Source organism: Chiloscyllium plagiosum, chromosome 16 (assembly GCF_004010195.1).
Source record: "Chiloscyllium plagiosum isolate BGI_BamShark_2017 chromosome 16, ASM401019v2, whole genome shotgun sequence".
NCBI classification, from domain to species: domain Eukaryota; kingdom Metazoa; phylum Chordata; class Chondrichthyes; order Orectolobiformes; family Hemiscylliidae; genus Chiloscyllium; species Chiloscyllium plagiosum.
The window spans coordinates 45,127,644-45,146,915 of NC_057725.1; the positions used below are offsets into that span (position 1 = coordinate 45,127,644).

Consider the following 19,272-nt stretch of genomic DNA (forward strand, 5'->3'; position numbering starts at 1 on the left):
GGGAGACTGATTAGCAAGGTTAGATCTCATGGAATACAGGGAGAACTAGCCATTTGGATACAGAACTGGCTCAAAGGTAGAAAACAGAGGGTGGTGGTGGAGGGCTATTTTTCAGACTGGAGGCCTGTGATCAGTGGAGTGCCACAAGAATCGGTGCTAGGTGCACTACTTTTCATCATTTGTAGAAATGATTTGGATGTGAGCATAAGAGGTACACTTAGTAAGTTTGCAGACGACACCAAAATTGGAGGTGCAGTGGACAGAGAAGAGGGTTACCTCAGATTACAACAGGATCTTGACCAGATGGGCCAATGGGCTGAGAAATGGCAGATGGAGTTTAATTCAGATAAATGTGAGGTGCTGCATTTTGGGAAAGCAAATCTTAGCAGGACTTACACACTTAATGGTAAGTTCCTAGGGAGTGTTGCTGAACATAGAGACCATGGAGTGCAGATTCATAGCTCCTTGAAAGTGGAGTCGCAGTTAGATAGGATAGTGAAGAAGGCGTTTCGTATGCTTTCTTTATTGGTCAGAGTATTGAGTACAGGAGTTGGGAGGCCATGTTGCGACTGTACAGGACATTGGTTAGACCACTGTTGGAATATTGCGTGCAATTCTGGTCTCCTTCCTATCGGAAAGATGTTGTGAAACTTGAAAGAGTTCAGAAAAGATTTACAAGGACGTCACCAGGGTTGGAGGATTTGAGTTATAAGGAGAGGCTGAACAGGCTGGGGCTATTTTCCCTGGAGAGTCAGAGGCTGAGGGGTAACCTTACAGAGGTTTACAAAGTTATAAGGGACATGGATAGGGTAAATAGGCAAAGTCTTTTCCCTGGGGTTGGGGAGTCCAGAAATAGAGGGCATAGGTTTAGGGTGAGAGGGGAAAGATATAAAAGAGACCTAAGGGGCAACTTTTTCACACAGAGGGTGGTACATGTGTGGAATGAGCTGCCAGAGGAAGTGGTGGAGGCTGGTACAATTGCAACATTTAAGAGGCATCTGGATGGGTATATGAATATGAAGGGTTTGGAGGGATATGGGCCAGGTGCTGACAGGTGGGACTAATTGGGTTGGGATATCTGGTTGGCATGGACGGGTTGGACCGAAGGGTCTGTTTCCATGCTGTACATCTCTATGACTCTATGACATTGTTTGCTAGGCCAGCAATCATTGACCATCCCTAACTGCACTTGAGAAGCTGCAGGTGAGCTGCCTTCTTGAACCACCCGTGTCCGCATGTGATGTAGGTACACCCACAATGTTGTGAAAAAGGAGAATTCAGGACTTCGATCCAGTGACACACAGGAAATGGTGATATAATTGAAAGTTAGGATGATCTGTGGCTTGGAGGGTAACTTGCAAATGATGGTGTTCCCATGCATCTGCTGCCCTTGTCATTGTGGGAGGCTGAGGTCACAAGTTTGGAAGGTGGCATCTAATTACCAAGAACTTACTGACTAAGTAATCTAGCTAATGTTACTATAGTCAAGAAAATGCCACTGTCATTGGTGACTGGGAAAGCAGTTAGTTCTGTTGCTTTGATACTAGGATACCTCCTCTGTATTGGCATACCATTTTGTAGATAATTTTAGGGGCTCAACATCACACAATCTCTCTCCTGATGAAGAGCTTATGCTCGAAATGTCAAGTGTCCTGCTCCTGCGATGCTGCCTGACTGGCTGTGCTTTTCCAGCACCACACTTTTTGACTCTGATCACCAGCATCTGCAGTCCTCACTTTCTCCTAATGGTCAATTTATATTCTACCAGAAAACCAGGCTTCATCATAGCTTTGATTCAGTTATGAAGAGAATGGCTAAATGCCAAAGGAAGCAAGAGTAGCTGGACTCAATAGCATACTCTAGAATATACAACCAAGGGAAAGTTGAGACCAATATGTATCTAACAACTTGTAGCCTAATTAATACAACATAAAATTATTATGATTGTTAAAAAAAACTATCATTACAGCCTAGAATAATACTGCATGTGTTCCTCGAGGAAGTTTCCAGACTCAGTCATCTTCAATTACTTCGTCAGTGGCTTTTCCATAATCGGTTCAGGAGTATGGCTATCCACTGATGATTCTAAATTGTTCTACCACAGTTCTGTTGCTGTAGTAGTCCACATTAGCATATAATTCAAACTGAGTAAGATTCATGCTTAGGCCGATAAATTACAGTTAACATGTACACAATATAGCTAAGCGTTACAGCCATAGAGTCTTATAACAGGCCCTTCAGTCCAACTCATCCATGCTGACCAGGTATCCCAAACGGAAATAGTCATATTTGCATGCATTTGGTTCATATTCCCATAAAAACTTTCCCTATTCATATTCCTGTCCAAATGCCTTTTAAATGTTGTAATTGTATCCACCTCTACTACTTCCTCTGGCAGAACATTCCATACACATACCACCCTCGATGTGAAAAAGTTGCCTCTCAGGTCCCTTTTAACTCTTTCCAGTCTAACCTTAACCATGTGCTGTCTAGTTTTGGACTCCCCTACCCTTGGACAAAAAACCTTGACTATTCACGATACCTTTGAACCTCATGATTTTATAAACTTCTCTAAAGTCACCCCTCAGACTCCTGATGCTCCAGGGGAAAAAGTCCCAGCCTATCCAGCCTGTCCTTATAGCTCAAACTTTCCAGTTTAGGCACAGCTATTTCCAGCAAACAATCCAAACAGTTTCCTTGACGTTCATTGGCATCAACGTTTTAAAATTCTCATTGTGACCATCTTGGGAGTTTACAGTAGACCAGAACAACTTTATTGGGAGCAATTGAAGCAAAGGTTAGATACTGTCCAAAAAGAGCTAATTCCCTGGTCCCTCAATGATTCTGCACTGTCTATATGGCTGTGTGGAGGAATACTTATAAATCCTTTGACAGATGCAGCTGCACCAACATTCAAGAAGTTTGACATATCCAGGACATAAAGGTCTATTTGATTGCTGGATTATTTATATAGAAATAAGCAATGGAACAGGAACAGGCTATTCAGACCTTTGAGCCTGCTCTACCATCTAGTTAGACCATGGCAATTTTTACTTTAGATCCACCTACTCACTGGGTTCCCTAATCATGGATACAATTAGTGAATAAAAATCCGTCAGTCTCCATTTCTAATCTTTTCAAATACCTAGCTTCTATGGCTTTCTGGAGGGAAGAACTCCACACTGCACACATCTTGTGTCATTACCTGTGATGTATCCAACCTCAATTTCTCTTTGTTAGCAATTGATTGATCACGTTTTTCTTAATACTTTGATCTAGCAATATTATAAAATTATGCAGTCAGTGAAATAATGGCACCAGGAGTTTCCTTACTCCTGGATGTAGACAAGGACACTGACTGGTGATCATCTGATTTTAGGGACCATCACTCACTCTGTTTGGTGTTTCCCCTTTATTCCAGGCAGAGATCTTTGAACAAGATAACATTGCTTTGCCCAGGGTTTCTGGCTATTTCCGGCAAGTAGCTGAAGAGGAGGAACAGAATGCAAAAACCTTAATTGACTACCAGAAGGAGCGAGGTGGTCACTACTGCACCAAGGACATTAAGGTATCACCAAATGTTTGACCAGCTCAGACATGAGTCAGCAGCAATAGGATTTTCTGACCATACCATAGTATACCATGCCAAGAAAAATACACTTATCCAAAAGCAGTTAGATTTGATATTGATGAATCAATTGGCTAACATGTAATGTGACTTCTGATACATACAATTGTCACAGTATCAGCCAGCTCAAAATTTTATGCAACTGAAGAATCTTAAATGTGATTGGAATAGTGTCAACGGTTAACTCGTAAATTTGCGGTCATTCAAAAAACACAGCCAATACCAGATTGAAATCTTTTCTGAAGCATTGCATTTACTTGCTACTGTAATTTTTTTGTGATTTTGAAAGTTGATTTAGGCAGGTGACTTTTCCTTGAGAGAGGGAAATCAATGAATTATCATGTAAATGAATTTGTGGCATACAAGTATGTTCTTATTAGCAGGTCTGGTTGCTGGCCTTTAGGTCAAATAAGTAAATGAATTACACAAACAAGCCATAGGTATCGATGAGATGTATATTGTGGTGCTGAACTATCAAAAATTGTTGGCTTATTCAATAAGGGGACAGGTTGAGTGAACCCTGCAACTTTATGGACATGGGTGGAAGGTTTTTGTTCCAAACCTTTTGCAAATAACTGCAATATAATAAAAGTACAAAAGCTGCAGTTTGAAATGTATATAAAGGAGGCTATGATAGTTATTTTATTTAAGGTATTTAATAATTCTGAATTTCAAACTGGAAAAGGTTCAAATAATGTCAAACTGTCAGCCAAACTCAATGTTTATTTATTTACTTCTTACCCCATCCGAGTGATTACATGTGACTGTCATGCACCATAACAGTTCAATATCGACTGTTACTGACAAATGATGCTATCAACATTAAGTGTTGAATTCTATTAAGACCTGTAGTCACAGTCACGTCTTAATCAAATTACAGTCCAATCTAGCAATGATTGCATGTCTGTGTAACAGGCCTTATGCATTCAGTCTGTAGATATTAACAAGAATGTTGGGGTACACAATAGAGACGTTTGACATTAACATAGCCTCTTCCCTGACCGCTTTATGTGCCAGACCGGTTGACAACCAATGAAGCACTTTCTAAGAATAATCACTGTTGTAGTACCGTCCTGAGACATCCGCACCAAATATTTACCAGAGGTAAAGATACACAGAGACAAGCAAAAGAAAAAAAAACTTACATTTATACAGCACACTTCATAGTGCGCAAGCACTTGTTATCCTATGATGTCGTACAACTTAATTAGCAATTATGAAGTGTAATTAGCAATTATAACTCATTGTTATAATGTAAAGAAAACAATAGCCAGTTTGGGCACAGCAGAATCAGCAATGTGGTAATGGTCAGGTAATCTGTTCTGAGCTGTTAATCAAGAGGTAATATCATTCAGGACATGAGGAACACTTTTGAAAAAGTGTATTGAGATCTCTTATAATGTAGCACTCCCACTGGAGTACCTTAGTGGAATGCAAGAACATTGTAAATGGCTCCTTGGTGAATTTCAGTTGGATTCATTGCAATGGTCCACTAATGAAATATTCAGAGTACAAGGGTTTTTTGACTTTTCTCAGAGGTGAGGGTGGATACATGGAAAAACCCCATCCCTGACACTTCATCTTTTTCACATGACCTTTTCAGTATTCCTTTTTCCTTCCAGAAACCCAGAACTGAGTCAGTCCAGAACATCTGTCAAGCGCTGGCTCTGGCATTGCACCAGTGGAAAACTGTGGCAACATTCTTGGAAGAATTGTGCGCACTGGGCAAAAGTTGCACAGACCCTCATACCACCAGCTTCATCAGGAAACAACTGCTTGTCCCCAAAATCCAACAAATCAAAGTGGTCAGTGATTTGATCACCAACGCTAACCGTCTGGGTTGTACAGATGAAGGGCAAGTTAGCTTTGGGGAATACCTCATTGACCAGCTGCAGGAAGAGTTGGAGAAGCCACCTGCCTGAGGTGGTCATCATTTGTTTTATATTCCATGAACAAAACATCACACCTTTTCTAATTGCATTGTATCAAATTCACTCCTTTAAAAAGATTCTCCCTTTTTCTAGGTTAAGAATTTAAATGTTCTTAATAAAAAGAAAGAAATAACGTTTTATATTGTTTCTGAAAATAGATATGTCATGGAGAACAGAGTGAGTATTGTCCACTCCATTGTGCACTGCACTTTGTACTATTTCCCAACTTTCCCATACAGCCGTGTAAGGAAGGACAGGAGACCACTTACAAAGAGTATTTAGGTACAAAACTCTCACATTATTTCTTTATTAATAATAAAGAATAGCTAGAGGTGAGAATATGATTTTGATTCAAGTAGTCCTGTTTGTTTTTTAAAGTGATTTGTCCTTTTACCCAATACATCAGTTGTGTTAAATTCTTCCACTGTATCACTGATTAATATCATCCTCGCCATCTCCTAAAACAGGAATTGTACAACTTTTCCATATATAAAACTGACTAACCAGGAATTTTTTGTGGTCTTTTACAATGACTCCTTTTCTTTCCCATACAATGTGGATAATCCTCGTGAAATCACGATGTCAAAGAATTATTTCCACTTTTTTTTTGTGCAACTACATGCAATTAGAAAACCAAGACTTATTGAATCTATATTATCTGAGGGTCACTGGGCCCTAAACGTTAATTCTGATTTCTCTCCACAAATGCTGCCAGACCTGCTGAGTTTTTCCAGCAACTTTTTTTGTTATCTGCAAAGCTTGTAGTCCCTACAATGAGCAGTCGAAGGGAGCAAACACTCCTCAGTCTGTGTACACATGGTGCTCCAGTATATAGTGCTCCAGTATATACTCCGTGCTGTAGGTCAAACTTGTACTACATTGATGCCGCTTCCTCGAGTTTGTTTCCATTTAAGTTTAGAAAGCCATCCTTTATTTACGGCTTTTGATAACAGCAATATAGCCAGGGTGTCTGTTAAAGGACTATGCAATGCTGTGGCAGCCTTTGATCGTTTTCTTTCCTCTAATCGTGCTGGGGTTAGGTGAAGTGGTGCTTAACGGTAACCGTTCTGAATGGCTTTGAACTGTCCTGCACTATTACAATTCAAAGGGTCTTCCATGAAAAAAAAAGACATTGAGTTATACATAGAGACGGGATATTCACTAAGCTGTACCAGTCTGAGTAGGGGCGGGGAGTGGCGGTGGAGGATGCTTAATGTTCCCCACACCCCGCGGGAATTTCTCTCTGTGGCCCACAGAGACCGATAGTAACTTTTAATGCTGGTTCCAAAATGCATTTCCAATCTCTCAAGACAACTGAAAATATCGTTTTATAACCGATTAAAAATTCCAAAGATTCTATGGCAGTATATTTTTTTCCTTTGGAAGCAAAGATGTTGAAATCTATTTTCTAAATATTTTTCATACAGCATTTTTTATTTAAAAAAGGATATTGTTACTGTCTTGCTTAACAATCAATTGAAGGACTGGGTTTAGTATTGGTCCTGTAAACTGTTCAGTTGGATCTGGTTCACAATATATTCCGAGTTAGCTGTCAATGTCCCATGTCAGTGTGCCGATGAATGGTGTTTCTAAATTGCTGTAGGTGGGTTGCTTTTGCACTGGTGTGCTCACCTCATTGTTTCACAGTAGATGATATATCTCATGGATCTGTACCCAGAATCAAATAAAGAAATCTGGGGAAAAAAAGTGTTTTACTCCTAGTTTGTGTTGCAAAATCTCGGCTGTCGCCCTGGAGGGCGCATTTAGCGCGCTTAACTCGCATTCTGTTCAAATGTTTGTTTTCAGAACTATTTCCCGACCTTCGGTTTTGATCCCTGAACGCCTGCTACTCGCATCATGGTCGATAATCGGAAGGCGGGTCAGTGAGGCCGAGCTGTGACAGCCACACCCCGCACTGGCCGGTTCATGATCCCGGTTGCCTACCTCCCCACACCCCGCCAGCGCGTTGCCCCCTTCCCGTCCGGTCAGCTGAACCTTTGGGATAAGCTTGGGAAGGCTTATCGCTCCGTTCGTTTCAAAATGTCAAAGATCTCCCCCTGACTTTTCTGTGTAGAAAACGGTGAAAATTTCCGGATCTGTCCATTGGGGGTGGGGGGGGATGTTAAGCAAATCCTACCAGCTGTCAGAAAGAGAGATCGAAATGTCCCACATTGTCAGTTTAAATCCGTCTGAGACCTGGGACGGTCCGGCTGACTGTCTCACTGTGACACTTACCTGCTCTTCCCAGGAGTAGTCCCATTGCCAGAGAATTTTAGAATTAGATGCGAGCGTTTGTGACTGCAATGAAAAGTCCTTCACATTCTCAAGTTGACCTCCCTCCCAAGCCGCTGGATGTATCGGAGAGTGACCCAGAAACTCTGTGGGAAAGGGGAGAATTTCGAGAAGGTTTTGAAGAAGGAGGTTGAAGGTGAACGAACTGTTAGAGAGAGAGAGAGGGGCTGCACTACAGAATGGAGAGAGAATTGAAGAGGTTTGAGGCAAGTAGACAGAGACTATAACAGGAACATTTTAAACTGTGAGAGATTGGGCTTGGAGCCATAGATGCCAGGAAATTGGGGGGCAGATTTTCAGGACAGACCCCGAGTCTTGGAGCGGGATAGGGACCAGCCGCGGGCCTTAGTAACTGTCCTGTGTACTGGTGCCTCGTCAGCAAGTCTCCGGACGAGTAACAGCCCAGTAGCTGAGCAGCCGGTTTCTTTGACGCGGGGTTGGGTTCGATGGAGAGAAACAGCAACGATCTCATTACAATAGAGGGTTTGGTCAACACAGCGTCCCGAGAGAAACAGTGACACAGTAATAGGACAGGGAGCTCAGCTCAGATATATATAATCCCTTGTCAATGAAAGGAAACCAGCAAAAACATCCCTTAGAAGACCAAAATTTATAATGACGTCGCTCATTAAAAAAAACTTCCAGAAAATTGATAAATAGTTATACGCAATTTTGGGGATTCTAAGCGGTGTGTATAAGCAGGGCTTGTTGACAAGAGGTAATTAGGATAGATCACTCCGTCTATCGGATCCATCCACCTTCTGCAAAGTTGGAAGAGGAAAGATGACACACACATAAAGAGGCAGAGGCCCAGAAACCTGTGCCAGGTTACTGGCGTGTGTGGCGAGGAGCTGTTGGTGCTGAGGCAGGTGGAGTGAGGCCGCTTTGAACTAAAACATGCAGCCCCCAGCGACAGTGTGCTGTTGACCCTCACATTGTGCAGCAGACTTGTATCCGGCCCCTTCACTTCATCAGAATGTTAACGAGGTAACAAAATAAAATCGCACCGGTTGATCACTTTCCAAGTATCCGGTTAGAATTTGGCAAGACCGTGGCCAATTCTCCAGAGAAATAGAAAATACGGGTTTCTGCTGTCACACAAGCCGTCAGAAAATGTCATTTTTTTCTAACCGAAGCTCGAATGCCTAAATCTCGTTACGAAAAATAATTTTAAAACATTGGTTATTCACATGGCGACAATATTGCAGCCAAGGAGTGTGGAAATGAACGAAAACTACATATGGACGAGTGGGATCTTTAAACTCGAACAGCAGCAGCCGAGGTACATCCTGCAAGACAGAACGGGCAATGTAACTTCCGTGGACCGTTTCACTAATTAAAATCGGACTACGCTGGGTGCTGCCTTGTTTGGTAAGCGCGCCTAAAATGTTGAAGCAACTCCGGCTTCCTATTTGACTGAACCCAATCACACAGTTGATTTCGTTTACATCTTAAACGAAAACACGCCGAGCCTTGTTTTTCATTTGTTTTAAAACCCACGCACTGGGCAAAACAAAACAGAACAGTTCTGGCGATATTTGAAGTAGAACAACAGACTCAAAAAGATAAAGGTAAAGACCGAAAAAGATAAATAAAAATCACAAAAGGAGGGATGCGCGGCGAGTGGTTAACGAATTAGCATTTAATCTAGGATTTGTCAGGCTCCGAGGGGAGGGGGAGGGAAGGGTCTTGTGGAGAGGAGAGGATTCTGTTGCTGTTGCTGGTTCTGTCCTAACAGTGTGCGGACTGGCTGAACCAGCCCGAGCTGCGCCAATGGGAAATGGGCCAACCCCTATTAGACTATGCAGCCGTACAGCGGGCAACCGGAGCTCGCGATTGGCTCAGGGACCAGCTTGGGCGTTGAGGGGATTGTGCTCCACAGCCCACAAAGTTGGGAATAAAAAGGGCAAAACTTTCACTGGACACAGCACAGGTACTGAACAGTACGAGCGTGACAGTAAAGGTCCCTAAAATCAAAATATAACGAGAGAGGTGGGGGGGGAGCTCCTCTGTACCCAAGTTGATAAGGATCGGGCCGTCCCAGGATGGAGATAACGGACACCTCCCTCTGCTCCTTCTCGTCCGCTGATGACTTCTACGATGACCCCTGCTTCTCGACTTCGGACATCCACTTCTTCGAGGACCTGGACCCCAGGCTAGTCCACGTAGGGCTGCTCAAACCCGACCAGCTGCCCACCGAGGATGAGCACATCCGAGCGCCGAGCGGGCACCACCAAGCCGGCCGCTGCTTGCTCTGGGCATGCAAGGCCTGCAAGAGGAAAACGACCAACGCCGACCGCAGGAAGGCGGCCACCATGAGGGAGAGGAGGCGCCTCAGCAAGGTGAACGAGGCGTTTGAGACCCTCAAGAGGTGCACCTCCACCAATCCGAACCAGAGGCTGCCCAAAGTGGAGATTCTGAGAAATGCTATCAGGTACATTGAGAGTTTGCAGGCGCTGCTCAGGGAGCAGGATGATAACTATTTCACAGTCATGGATCAGTACAGTGTCGACTCCGATGCTTCCAGCCCCAGGTCCAATTGCTCGGATGGAATGGTAAGATACCTGTGACATGTAGAGATTTATTTACACTGTATCAGATATAAAGTGTGCGGGAAAGGAGTAATATTAAGCCAGACAGTTGTTTCTTTCCTAGTGAAAGATAGATTTCGTTGCATTAAAGTGTTTCGAAGACTTTAATGATTCTGTATAGGTAGACCTTGTGAAGTCGAAGTCGTTTGACATTCCTTGCATCTCAAATACTCGCTGGAGAGTTTTAGATATTGGATGACAGACCTTGCAGACTGTTGTCAGTATTTCAAATCGAGATGCAAGAACGGTTTGGCTGAGAGTTGACTCCCACTTTCCACGGGAGTTTGAAAGCTCGACTGAGAAAGGGAGTGAAAGGGGCAGGCCGCACACGCCAGCCCCGAGTACTGTGACTGTGACTGACTCTCTCTCTCTCTCTGGTTCCTCATGTTCGCTGTGTAGCTGGATTGCAGCGGGCCCACGTGTACGAGGAGACGCAGCAATTTCGAGAACAGCTACTTCTCAGAAACGCCAAACGGTGAGTGAATGTGTTCACTGGAGGGTGGGGGGGGGGGTATCACACCCGCAAAGAGCACAGCAGTATCCCACCCTGGGAAAGGCGCCGCTGAACGCAGTAGATCATCCCAACAAGCCTCCATGTACCGAGCTGTGTTTTACAATGTTTACAGTTTGTAGAGAGAGAAAAAAGAACAAAACTTTCTCAGTGTGAGACTCCTGACAGCTCACGGAGATCGAAATTATTAAAATAGTTTGACGGAGAGAATACAAACCAAATGTGGGATATTTCTCAATGTGCTGCAGCGATAGTTGCGCCTAGTGTCATACACTGTCCCCCCCCCCCCCCCCCCCGACGCTTTATGGCCTTCCCGTAATCGATTGACCAAGTTGTCAGCAGTTAATTCGTTTCGCTACTTAACGAATGGTGTGCATGTTCCTGTCGCGCCTCGGTGTAAGAACAAGACATGGATTTTCTCCCGGCCGTCACTAACTATCTTCTGATAATGCCCATTGTATTTAGATTCGAGAACTGGTAAAAGTTCCGTTATTTCAAGCCTGGACTGTCTCTCCAACATTGTCGAAAGGATTTCCACCGATCGGCCCACCTGTTCCGTTATGATCGTCCCTGACGGAACCATGGGGACCCCGTCATCTCCCAGTGACGCTTCCACTTTGAACGACCCCACAGCCATCATCCCGTCACCGGAGACCTGTACCCGCACCGAGATTCAGACCGAGAACCCCATCTACCAGGTCTTATAACGCCCGATGACAGTCTCCTGGCCCGCTTGTACCCTGAGGAGAAGGATTGAAGGGAACCTCAGAGGCACCGAATTCAGAAGATGTTTCATAGCCAAAAACAGCTAGTAATCCAAAAACAGACCACTTAACAAAACCTCCCACAAGTCTAAAGTCTAACCAATTACATATTTCATACTTATCTGCATTTAGGAACAGAAATGTGTTTTTTTCTTTACTTTTTTTTTGAAATGCATCCGAAGAAACCAAAGATAAGTACAAAAGATCATGTGGACCACTTTTTGTAAAGCTTTGTGTATACTGTAAATAAGAGTTGTCTTTTGCCAATCCGTTGAAATATTTAATGTCGCTTGTTTATAGAAATGCTTGGTTTGATGTGCCAAACTAAATTTATATATTTATATATTACCAGTGTGAATGCCAAGACTGTTTCAAGAAATACGAAATAAAATAAAGGTATTTATAAAAAAAAGTTTCAGTTTTTTTTGCGCTGCTTTTAAGCCTTCGGTCGGCGGGTTGTTCCTGGCAGGAAAATTCACTGTCAGTTTTTGTTTTTCAAATTGTAGAAAGAAGCGGAGATTTTACCCATAGAGGCGTGTCTGTTCCACTGGTATCACTTTGAAATAGAATGAAACAGCTTTTGAGTTCGACCCTCGCCCCTGAAACCCAAAACACACACACACAAACAAACACAGCTTCAAGGTCCCAGATCATTTCAATCAAACCAACCCCTTAGTGCAATACCGGGTGCTGTCAGATATTACAAACGCTCACCTGTTCTCAGTGGATAAAAGATCAAACTGAGTTATCCTGGTCCACATTTAACCATCAGATCAACACAATTCAAAAACATTAATGGTCCTTATTTCTAATTTGTCTGCCACACGGCGTTTTTGAAATAGTTAACGAACATTCACAGACTGGGAGACGTCTTCTGGACGTGAGTCAGACCAGCAGGCAAATTGGTTACAACTGGAAGTGACCACTGATCTCGTTTTAAACTGAACAAGGCTGGCTGCACAGAGTCGAATCATCAAATACGGACAGCACAAAACAATCCCCCATAGTCCAATGTTGCTGTTCCTAAAATTCTGAAGTTAACATTATGATAAGCATGAAATGTATATTACCAGGGGCTAATCTTGTTGCCTTCCTCCCATTATATCATTAAAAACCGCTCTTACCTCACACTGTGCCCCAGTCATAAATGCTCAGGAAGTGTGAATGGGACTCCTTTCCCACACCTAAACAAAACCCCCACTCTCCAGGGACCTGGCTCAGCAGCAGGCATTCATCAAGTCCAAGGCCACCGAAATGCGCTTTTCAAAGCCGAACGGGCGGACTGCTGCAATGTGATCCTCAAAACATTGCAAAGGATCCCAAAATCACGGCATCAGATTGTTGGTCACTCTAAACCGCAAAGACCAGGCACGTGAACGGGCCAAGGGTCAGTAAAACCCTGCTTAAAGCCAAAGCAACATGTTGTTAGATGTCAGGATGTGTCTGAATGAGTATGTGTTTTGGGTAATTTAGAATGTAGTCCGAAATGTATGCCCATGTGTTTCGGGAACATGCCAAAAGGAGTGAAGCATGTAGATGGTTTGACTCATCTCCCAACTTTGAATGTCTGACCAAACCAAACCATTTGTTAACGGATGCAACAAAAGGCGTCACATTAGCGAGTAGCGGTCCGTCTTCACAGCATCACAGTGAATATTTAATCCCTTCAACACGCAGCGACCTTCACTTAAATCCACAAACTATCTTAAATAACAGACGTGCTGCTTTCTCTCACTGTAGAGGGATGGTCTCGAGGCCATGGGCCGAATTCCTGCTCACAAACTTTGTTAGTGTATTTCATCTGCGTTTAAACAACTGAAAACAATGTCAACATCTTCTCGAGCACAGGCTGCAGGTCATTTTTGAATCGTATTAGCAGAGAGGAACAGAAATAGCCAGGGATGAAGTCTCAGCACAACTGGACGGCGAATCTCCATTCACTCTTATCAAACCCTACTTGATCCTACAATTGTGTCTAATAATGCCATTATGCGAGCATTAGCTCACACACTTATTTGGACAAGTTGCAAACTTCTCCAACGCTGCCTCAGTCATTTCAGGGATGAGGTAGCGCAGCGCTCTTTTCGAAACGTTACACATCAAATATGAAGCTTCAACAATATATTAACATCAGCTGCCTGCTAATTCAGTACATCCAGTCGAAAAGTTAGCTCGAACGAACTCCACACTCGGCATCAACACACACCCACCCCACCTTCTTGCTGAGGCAAATTTCAACAGCACCAGCTGAAACTGCTGGAGGGGCCCTTCGGTACATGAGACCTTTTATCTAATTCTGCCAACTATCGTTCTGCCTCTCTTTCGGTGTTCTCTACCGTTTATCTCAATTTAGACCACATTCTCACCTCTACCGAAACAAAGCAGATCTTGGTGAATTCCCTGTTTAATATTTTGATTACTATATTTTATATCAATGACCTCTAGCCTGATTCCTTCCATCGAGTGAAAACTCTATATATTTAGGCTTGTCAAAAATATTCCATGTTGTTAAAAACTATTACCGGATCAAACTCCAGCTTCCTTATTTCAACAACAGTCAATCTTTCCTGACAGATGCCACCTCACATTTCTGATATCAGGTGTGTAAATCCTTTTGGACCCTCTCCAGCACTTGAACAACATTTTATTAATAATATGTAAGACTGTCTGCAAGTGTGCTGTGTGTTCTTCATGTGGACTGGAGTTCTATCGTTCTTATACAGGCAATGAAATATTTGAAGACTTCTCAGGTTCGCACAAGATCTTCACATTGCTCTCTTTTCAACTCTAAGAGCCAACATTCTGGACTCTTGCTCTTTCTCTCTTTCCCATCGTGGCATCTATTATGTGTTGCGGTCACAGTGGTCAAAGAAAGTTGGGGAATTGAACCGAGATCCATGGTGGGAAAAACCACTATATTTCCATAATCCGTCATAATTTAGCAGAAGTTCAAGGCAAACCCTGCGTAAATGGCAGAAATGGGTGCTTATGCCGTTCCTATAGGGTTTCTAATGGACAATCACCAAAGCGCCGTGGAATATCACTGGACATATCTTAGCAATACCAGCCAGAGCATTTATTCAGTCTGGCCACTAGATGACGCTTTCTCTACTCACCCACAGTTTAATCAGGACCTGGTAGCGCGGCACATACATTACTTTCAATCTGTTGCAAAACATAGACCTGCTTCCAATCACATGATTTTATTTTGCAGATTAAATATCACACAAAATTTTTAAACGGTGGCATCATCCATATGTATTAATCCGCTTTAAAATTGTCAGATTCTCATCCTTGTAACAATTTGATTTTATTAATCAAAAATAATTTCAAGAATATTTTCACATAATCACAGGAGCACAATTAATCTTATACACTCAACCAGTTGGACAAAGCGTTTAACCATATGCAACCAAAAGAATTAATAATTAGCTTTACGCATTACACTTAAATATAATGGCTATCTTAATTGTCATTTAAAAAATGTTGGTGGAAAGGTTATATAATTGTAATGCAACTTAATTTACAACATAAGCGATGCCCACGTTATTTACTTGTATTTTTAACTGACCCTGTATTTTATTTTCTTCTATGTTTAAAATACACATATAAAACATAAATAAGAATTTTTAATCGCAATTTTGTTTTGCAGATAGGATTTCACAGAAACTGATCATTACTTAACTTCAAAGCAAAACCAAAATTCTACACATACTGGAAATATGAAATAAAACAGTGCTTAAAATATTCAGCCAGTCAATCAACATTTGTGAAGAAAGAGTTAAAGTTTTAGGTTGATAACCTTTCACGAGCACGAGAAAACTTTAGGGATATATTAGGTTTCAAACAGTACAGAGAGAGTGAAACGGGATAGAGATAGAAGAAAGAACTTGAGGCAAGGATGCAATTGGGTTGAAGGGAACAATGATTAAATTATAAGAATGTTGGTTCAAGGGAAAAAAATTATAGAAGTAAGGAATGAAAAGATGGATGTAAAGAAGTTTTAAATGACAATAGCAAAATTATAACCAAAATCTGTTGTCTGAAAAATGGAATCAGCCACTATGCTCTGAATCTGTTCAACTCAGTAAGTTGTAAAAATCCCACGGTGAAGCTGTCATAGAGTCAGAGATGTACAGCACGGAAACAGACCCTTCTGTCCAACTCGTCCATGCTGACCAGATATTCCAACCAAATCTAGTCCCACCTGCCAGCACCTGGTCCATATCCCTCCAAACCCTTCCTATTCATATACCCATCCAAATGACTTTTAATTGTTGCAATTGTACAAGCCTCCACCACTTCCTCTGGCAGCTCATTCCATATATGCACTACCCTCTGCATGAAAAGGTTGCTCCTTAGGTCTCTGTAATATATTTCCCCTCTCACCCTAAACATATGCCCTCTAGGTCTGGACTCCCCCACCCCAGGGAAAATACTTTGTCTATTTATCCTATCCATGCCCCTCATGATTTTATAAACCTCTATAAGGTCATCCCTCAGCCTCCTACACTCCAGGGACAACAGCCCCAGCCTATTCAACCTCTCCATGTAGTTCAAGTCCTCCAAACCTGGCAACAACCTTGTAAATCGTTTCTGAACCCTTTCAAGTTTCACAACATCTTTCTGATAGGAAGGAGACCAAAATTACATTCAATATTCCAAATGTGGCCTAACCAATGTCCTGTACAGCCACAACATGACCTCACAACTCCTGTACTCAATACTCTGACCAATAAAGTAATATTTCTGCTGCCTTTGTCCTTCTAGATGGTAGAAGGTAGGATTGAAGGAACCTTGGTGAATTATTGCACTGTGGTTTGTAAATGGAGCACACTGCTGCTACTGTGCATTGGCGGTGAAGTCAATGATTATTAAAGGTGGGGTGCTAATCAAATAGGTTACTTTAGTCTGGATGGTGTTGAACTTCTTGACTGGTATTGGAGCTGCTCTCATCCTAGCATTTGTGCAACTACACTTCTCACTGCCTTATAGATGGTGGACAAGGATCTGGGAAATCAGGAAGTCTGGTTGTCACTTCCTATCTACCTGCGACTCCACTTTCACTTCCTATCTACCTGCGACTCCACTCCACTTGAACCTGCAGTCCAAGGTCTCTTTGTTCAGCCACGCTCCCTAGGACCTTACCATTAAGTGTATAAGTCCTGCTAAGATTTGCTTTCCCAAAGTGCAGCACCTCGCATTTATCTGAATTAAACTCCATCTGCCACTTCTCAGTCCATTGGCCCAGCTGATCAAGATCCCATTATAATCTGAGGTAACCTTCTTCACTGTCTACTACACCTCCAATTTTAGTGTCATCTGCAAACTTACTGACTACACCTTTTATGTTCACATCCAAATCATTTATGTAGATGACGAAAAGTAGAGGACCCAGCACTGATCCTTGTGACACTCCACTGGTCACAGGCACCCAGTCTGAAAAACAACCCTCCACCACCACCCTCTGTCTTCTATCTTTGAGCCATTTCTGCATCTAAATGGTTAGTTCTCCCTGAGATTCCATGAGATTTAACCTTGCTCACCAGTCTCCGATGGGGAACCTTGTCAAACACCTTACTGAAGTCCATATAGATCACATCTACCGCTCTGCCCTCATCAATCCACTTTGTTACTTCTTCAAAAAACTCAATCAAGTTTGTGAGACATGATTTCCCACGCACAAAGCCATGGTGACTATCCGTAATCAGTCCTTGCCTTTCCAAATACATGTACATCCTGTCTCTCAGGATTCCCTCCAACAACTTGCCCACCACCAACATCAGGCTCACTGGTCTATAGTTCCCTGGCTTGTCCTTACCACCTTTCTCGTAGAATCATACATCACAGAAACAGACCCACTGTCCAACATGTCCATGCTGACAAAGTTTCCCAAACTAAACTGGTCCCATTTGCTTGCAGGTGGTCCACATCTCTCTAAACCTTTCCTATTCATGTACTTGTCCTAAATGTCTTTTAAATGTTGTAATTATACCTGCATCAACCGCTTTCTCTGGTAGTTCATTCCACACATGAACCACCTCTGTATGTAAAAGTACTCAAGTTTTGATTGACTTCATTAGAAAAGGTTTAAATAATCAAGCCCAAAGAGGTGATCATTGGAATGGGATGGAGAATTAAAACCACAAATGACAGGAAACTCAGGATCAAGCTTGGAGATTAATCACATTGTGATTCCCTAATGTAGATTTGATCCGCCCAATTTATTTTCATTAATTCACAGGATGTGGTTGTCAATGGCTAGAACACCATTCATTGGCCATCCCTAATTTGCATGGAAAAAGTGGCAATAGTGAGCTAACTTCTTGAATTTGTAGTCCTTGGAATGTGGGGTGTGGGAACACCTATACAGCTGATATAAAGTGAGATCCAGCAGTTTGAACCACTGGCAGTGAAGACCATACAGCTCCAAATCAGGATGGTGTGTGTCTTAGAACAGACCTTGCAAGCGATGGCACTCCCATATTTCTGCTGCCTTTGTCCTTCTCGATGGTGGAAGGTAGGATTGAAGGAACCTTGGTGAATTATTGCACTGTGGTTTGTAAATGGAGCACACTGCTGCTACTGTGCATTGGCGGTGAAGTCAATGATTATTAAAGGTGGGGTGCTAATCAAATAGGTTACTTTAGTCTGGATGGTGTTGAACTTCTTGACTGGTATTGGAGCTGCTCTCATCCTAGCATTTGTGCAACTACACTTCTCACTGCCTTATAGATGGTGGACAAGGATCTGGGAAATCAGGAAGTCTGGTTGTCACTTCACTGCAGAATTCCCAGACTCTGACCTATTTCTATCTATAATATTTGTATGGCTGGTTCTGATCAGTTTCTTGACAATGTCAACTCCCAGGATGTTGATAGTAGGAGATTCAATAATTGCCATTGAACATCAAGAAACAGTATTAGTTGGAAATGTCTTTGCCAGGTACTTGTGTGACGTGCATGTTACTTTCCACTTATCAGCTAAAACCTAGATATTTTCCAGGTGTTATTGCATGATGGACACAAACTACTTCCATACTGAGGTGTCCTGAATTTTGTACAATCATCAACATACATCCCTATCTTCAGATCCTGTAATGGAGGGAAGTTCATCAATGAAACAGTCGGGACAATAACCTGAGGAACGTCTGCATTGGGGTCCTGCGACTGAGATGATTGATCATAATCTTCATTTGTGCTTGGTATCATTCCAAGCAACAGAGTGTTTTCCCTCAATTCTCACTGACTCCAGTTTTTCTAGGGTTGTTTAATGTCATCCAAGTTCAAATGTGGCTTAAGTGACAAAAATAGTCACTCACAGCTCCATTCTGAAGTACAATTTGTCAATGTTTGAGCCAAGGCTGGAATGAGGTCAGAAGCTGAGTGGCCCTGGCAAAACTCAAACTGAGTATGTTATCCTTCAGCAAGTGTCTCCTAATATCACTATTGATGGCCCCTTCCATAACTTTACTGATAACTGTGAGCAGACAAGTAGAAAATTAAATGATTGGGTTTGATGTGTCCTGCTTTTTCTGAACGGTAACAGTCTGATA

General features: G+C 42.5%; 2 protein-coding genes across 2 annotated transcripts in view; both read left to right on the forward strand.

Annotated features, from left to right (window-relative positions):
- Positions 1-7,266, forward strand: part of zgc:172145 (Ferritin light chain, oocyte isoform-like) — a 17,215-nt gene extending 9,949 nt beyond the window's left edge. The window contains exons 2-3 of the mRNA XM_043705966.1: positions 3,422-3,568; positions 5,251-7,266. Coding sequence (XP_043561901.1) covers positions 3,422-3,568; positions 5,251-5,550 — 447 coding nt within the window. The 3' untranslated portion in view covers positions 5,551-7,266. The remainder of the gene's footprint in view (positions 1-3,421; positions 3,569-5,250) is intronic.
- Positions 7,267-9,467: 2,201 nt separating this feature from the next.
- Positions 9,468-12,115, forward strand: myod1 (myogenic differentiation 1). The gene is made up of 3 exons (XM_043705964.1): positions 9,468-10,406; positions 10,842-10,917; positions 11,419-12,115. Exons 1-3 carry the CDS (start codon positions 9,897-9,899, stop codon positions 11,658-11,660), a joined length of 828 nt encoding a protein of 275 aa, XP_043561899.1. The 5' UTR covers positions 9,468-9,896; the 3' UTR covers positions 11,661-12,115.
- Positions 12,116-19,272: the final 7,157 nt, after the last annotated feature.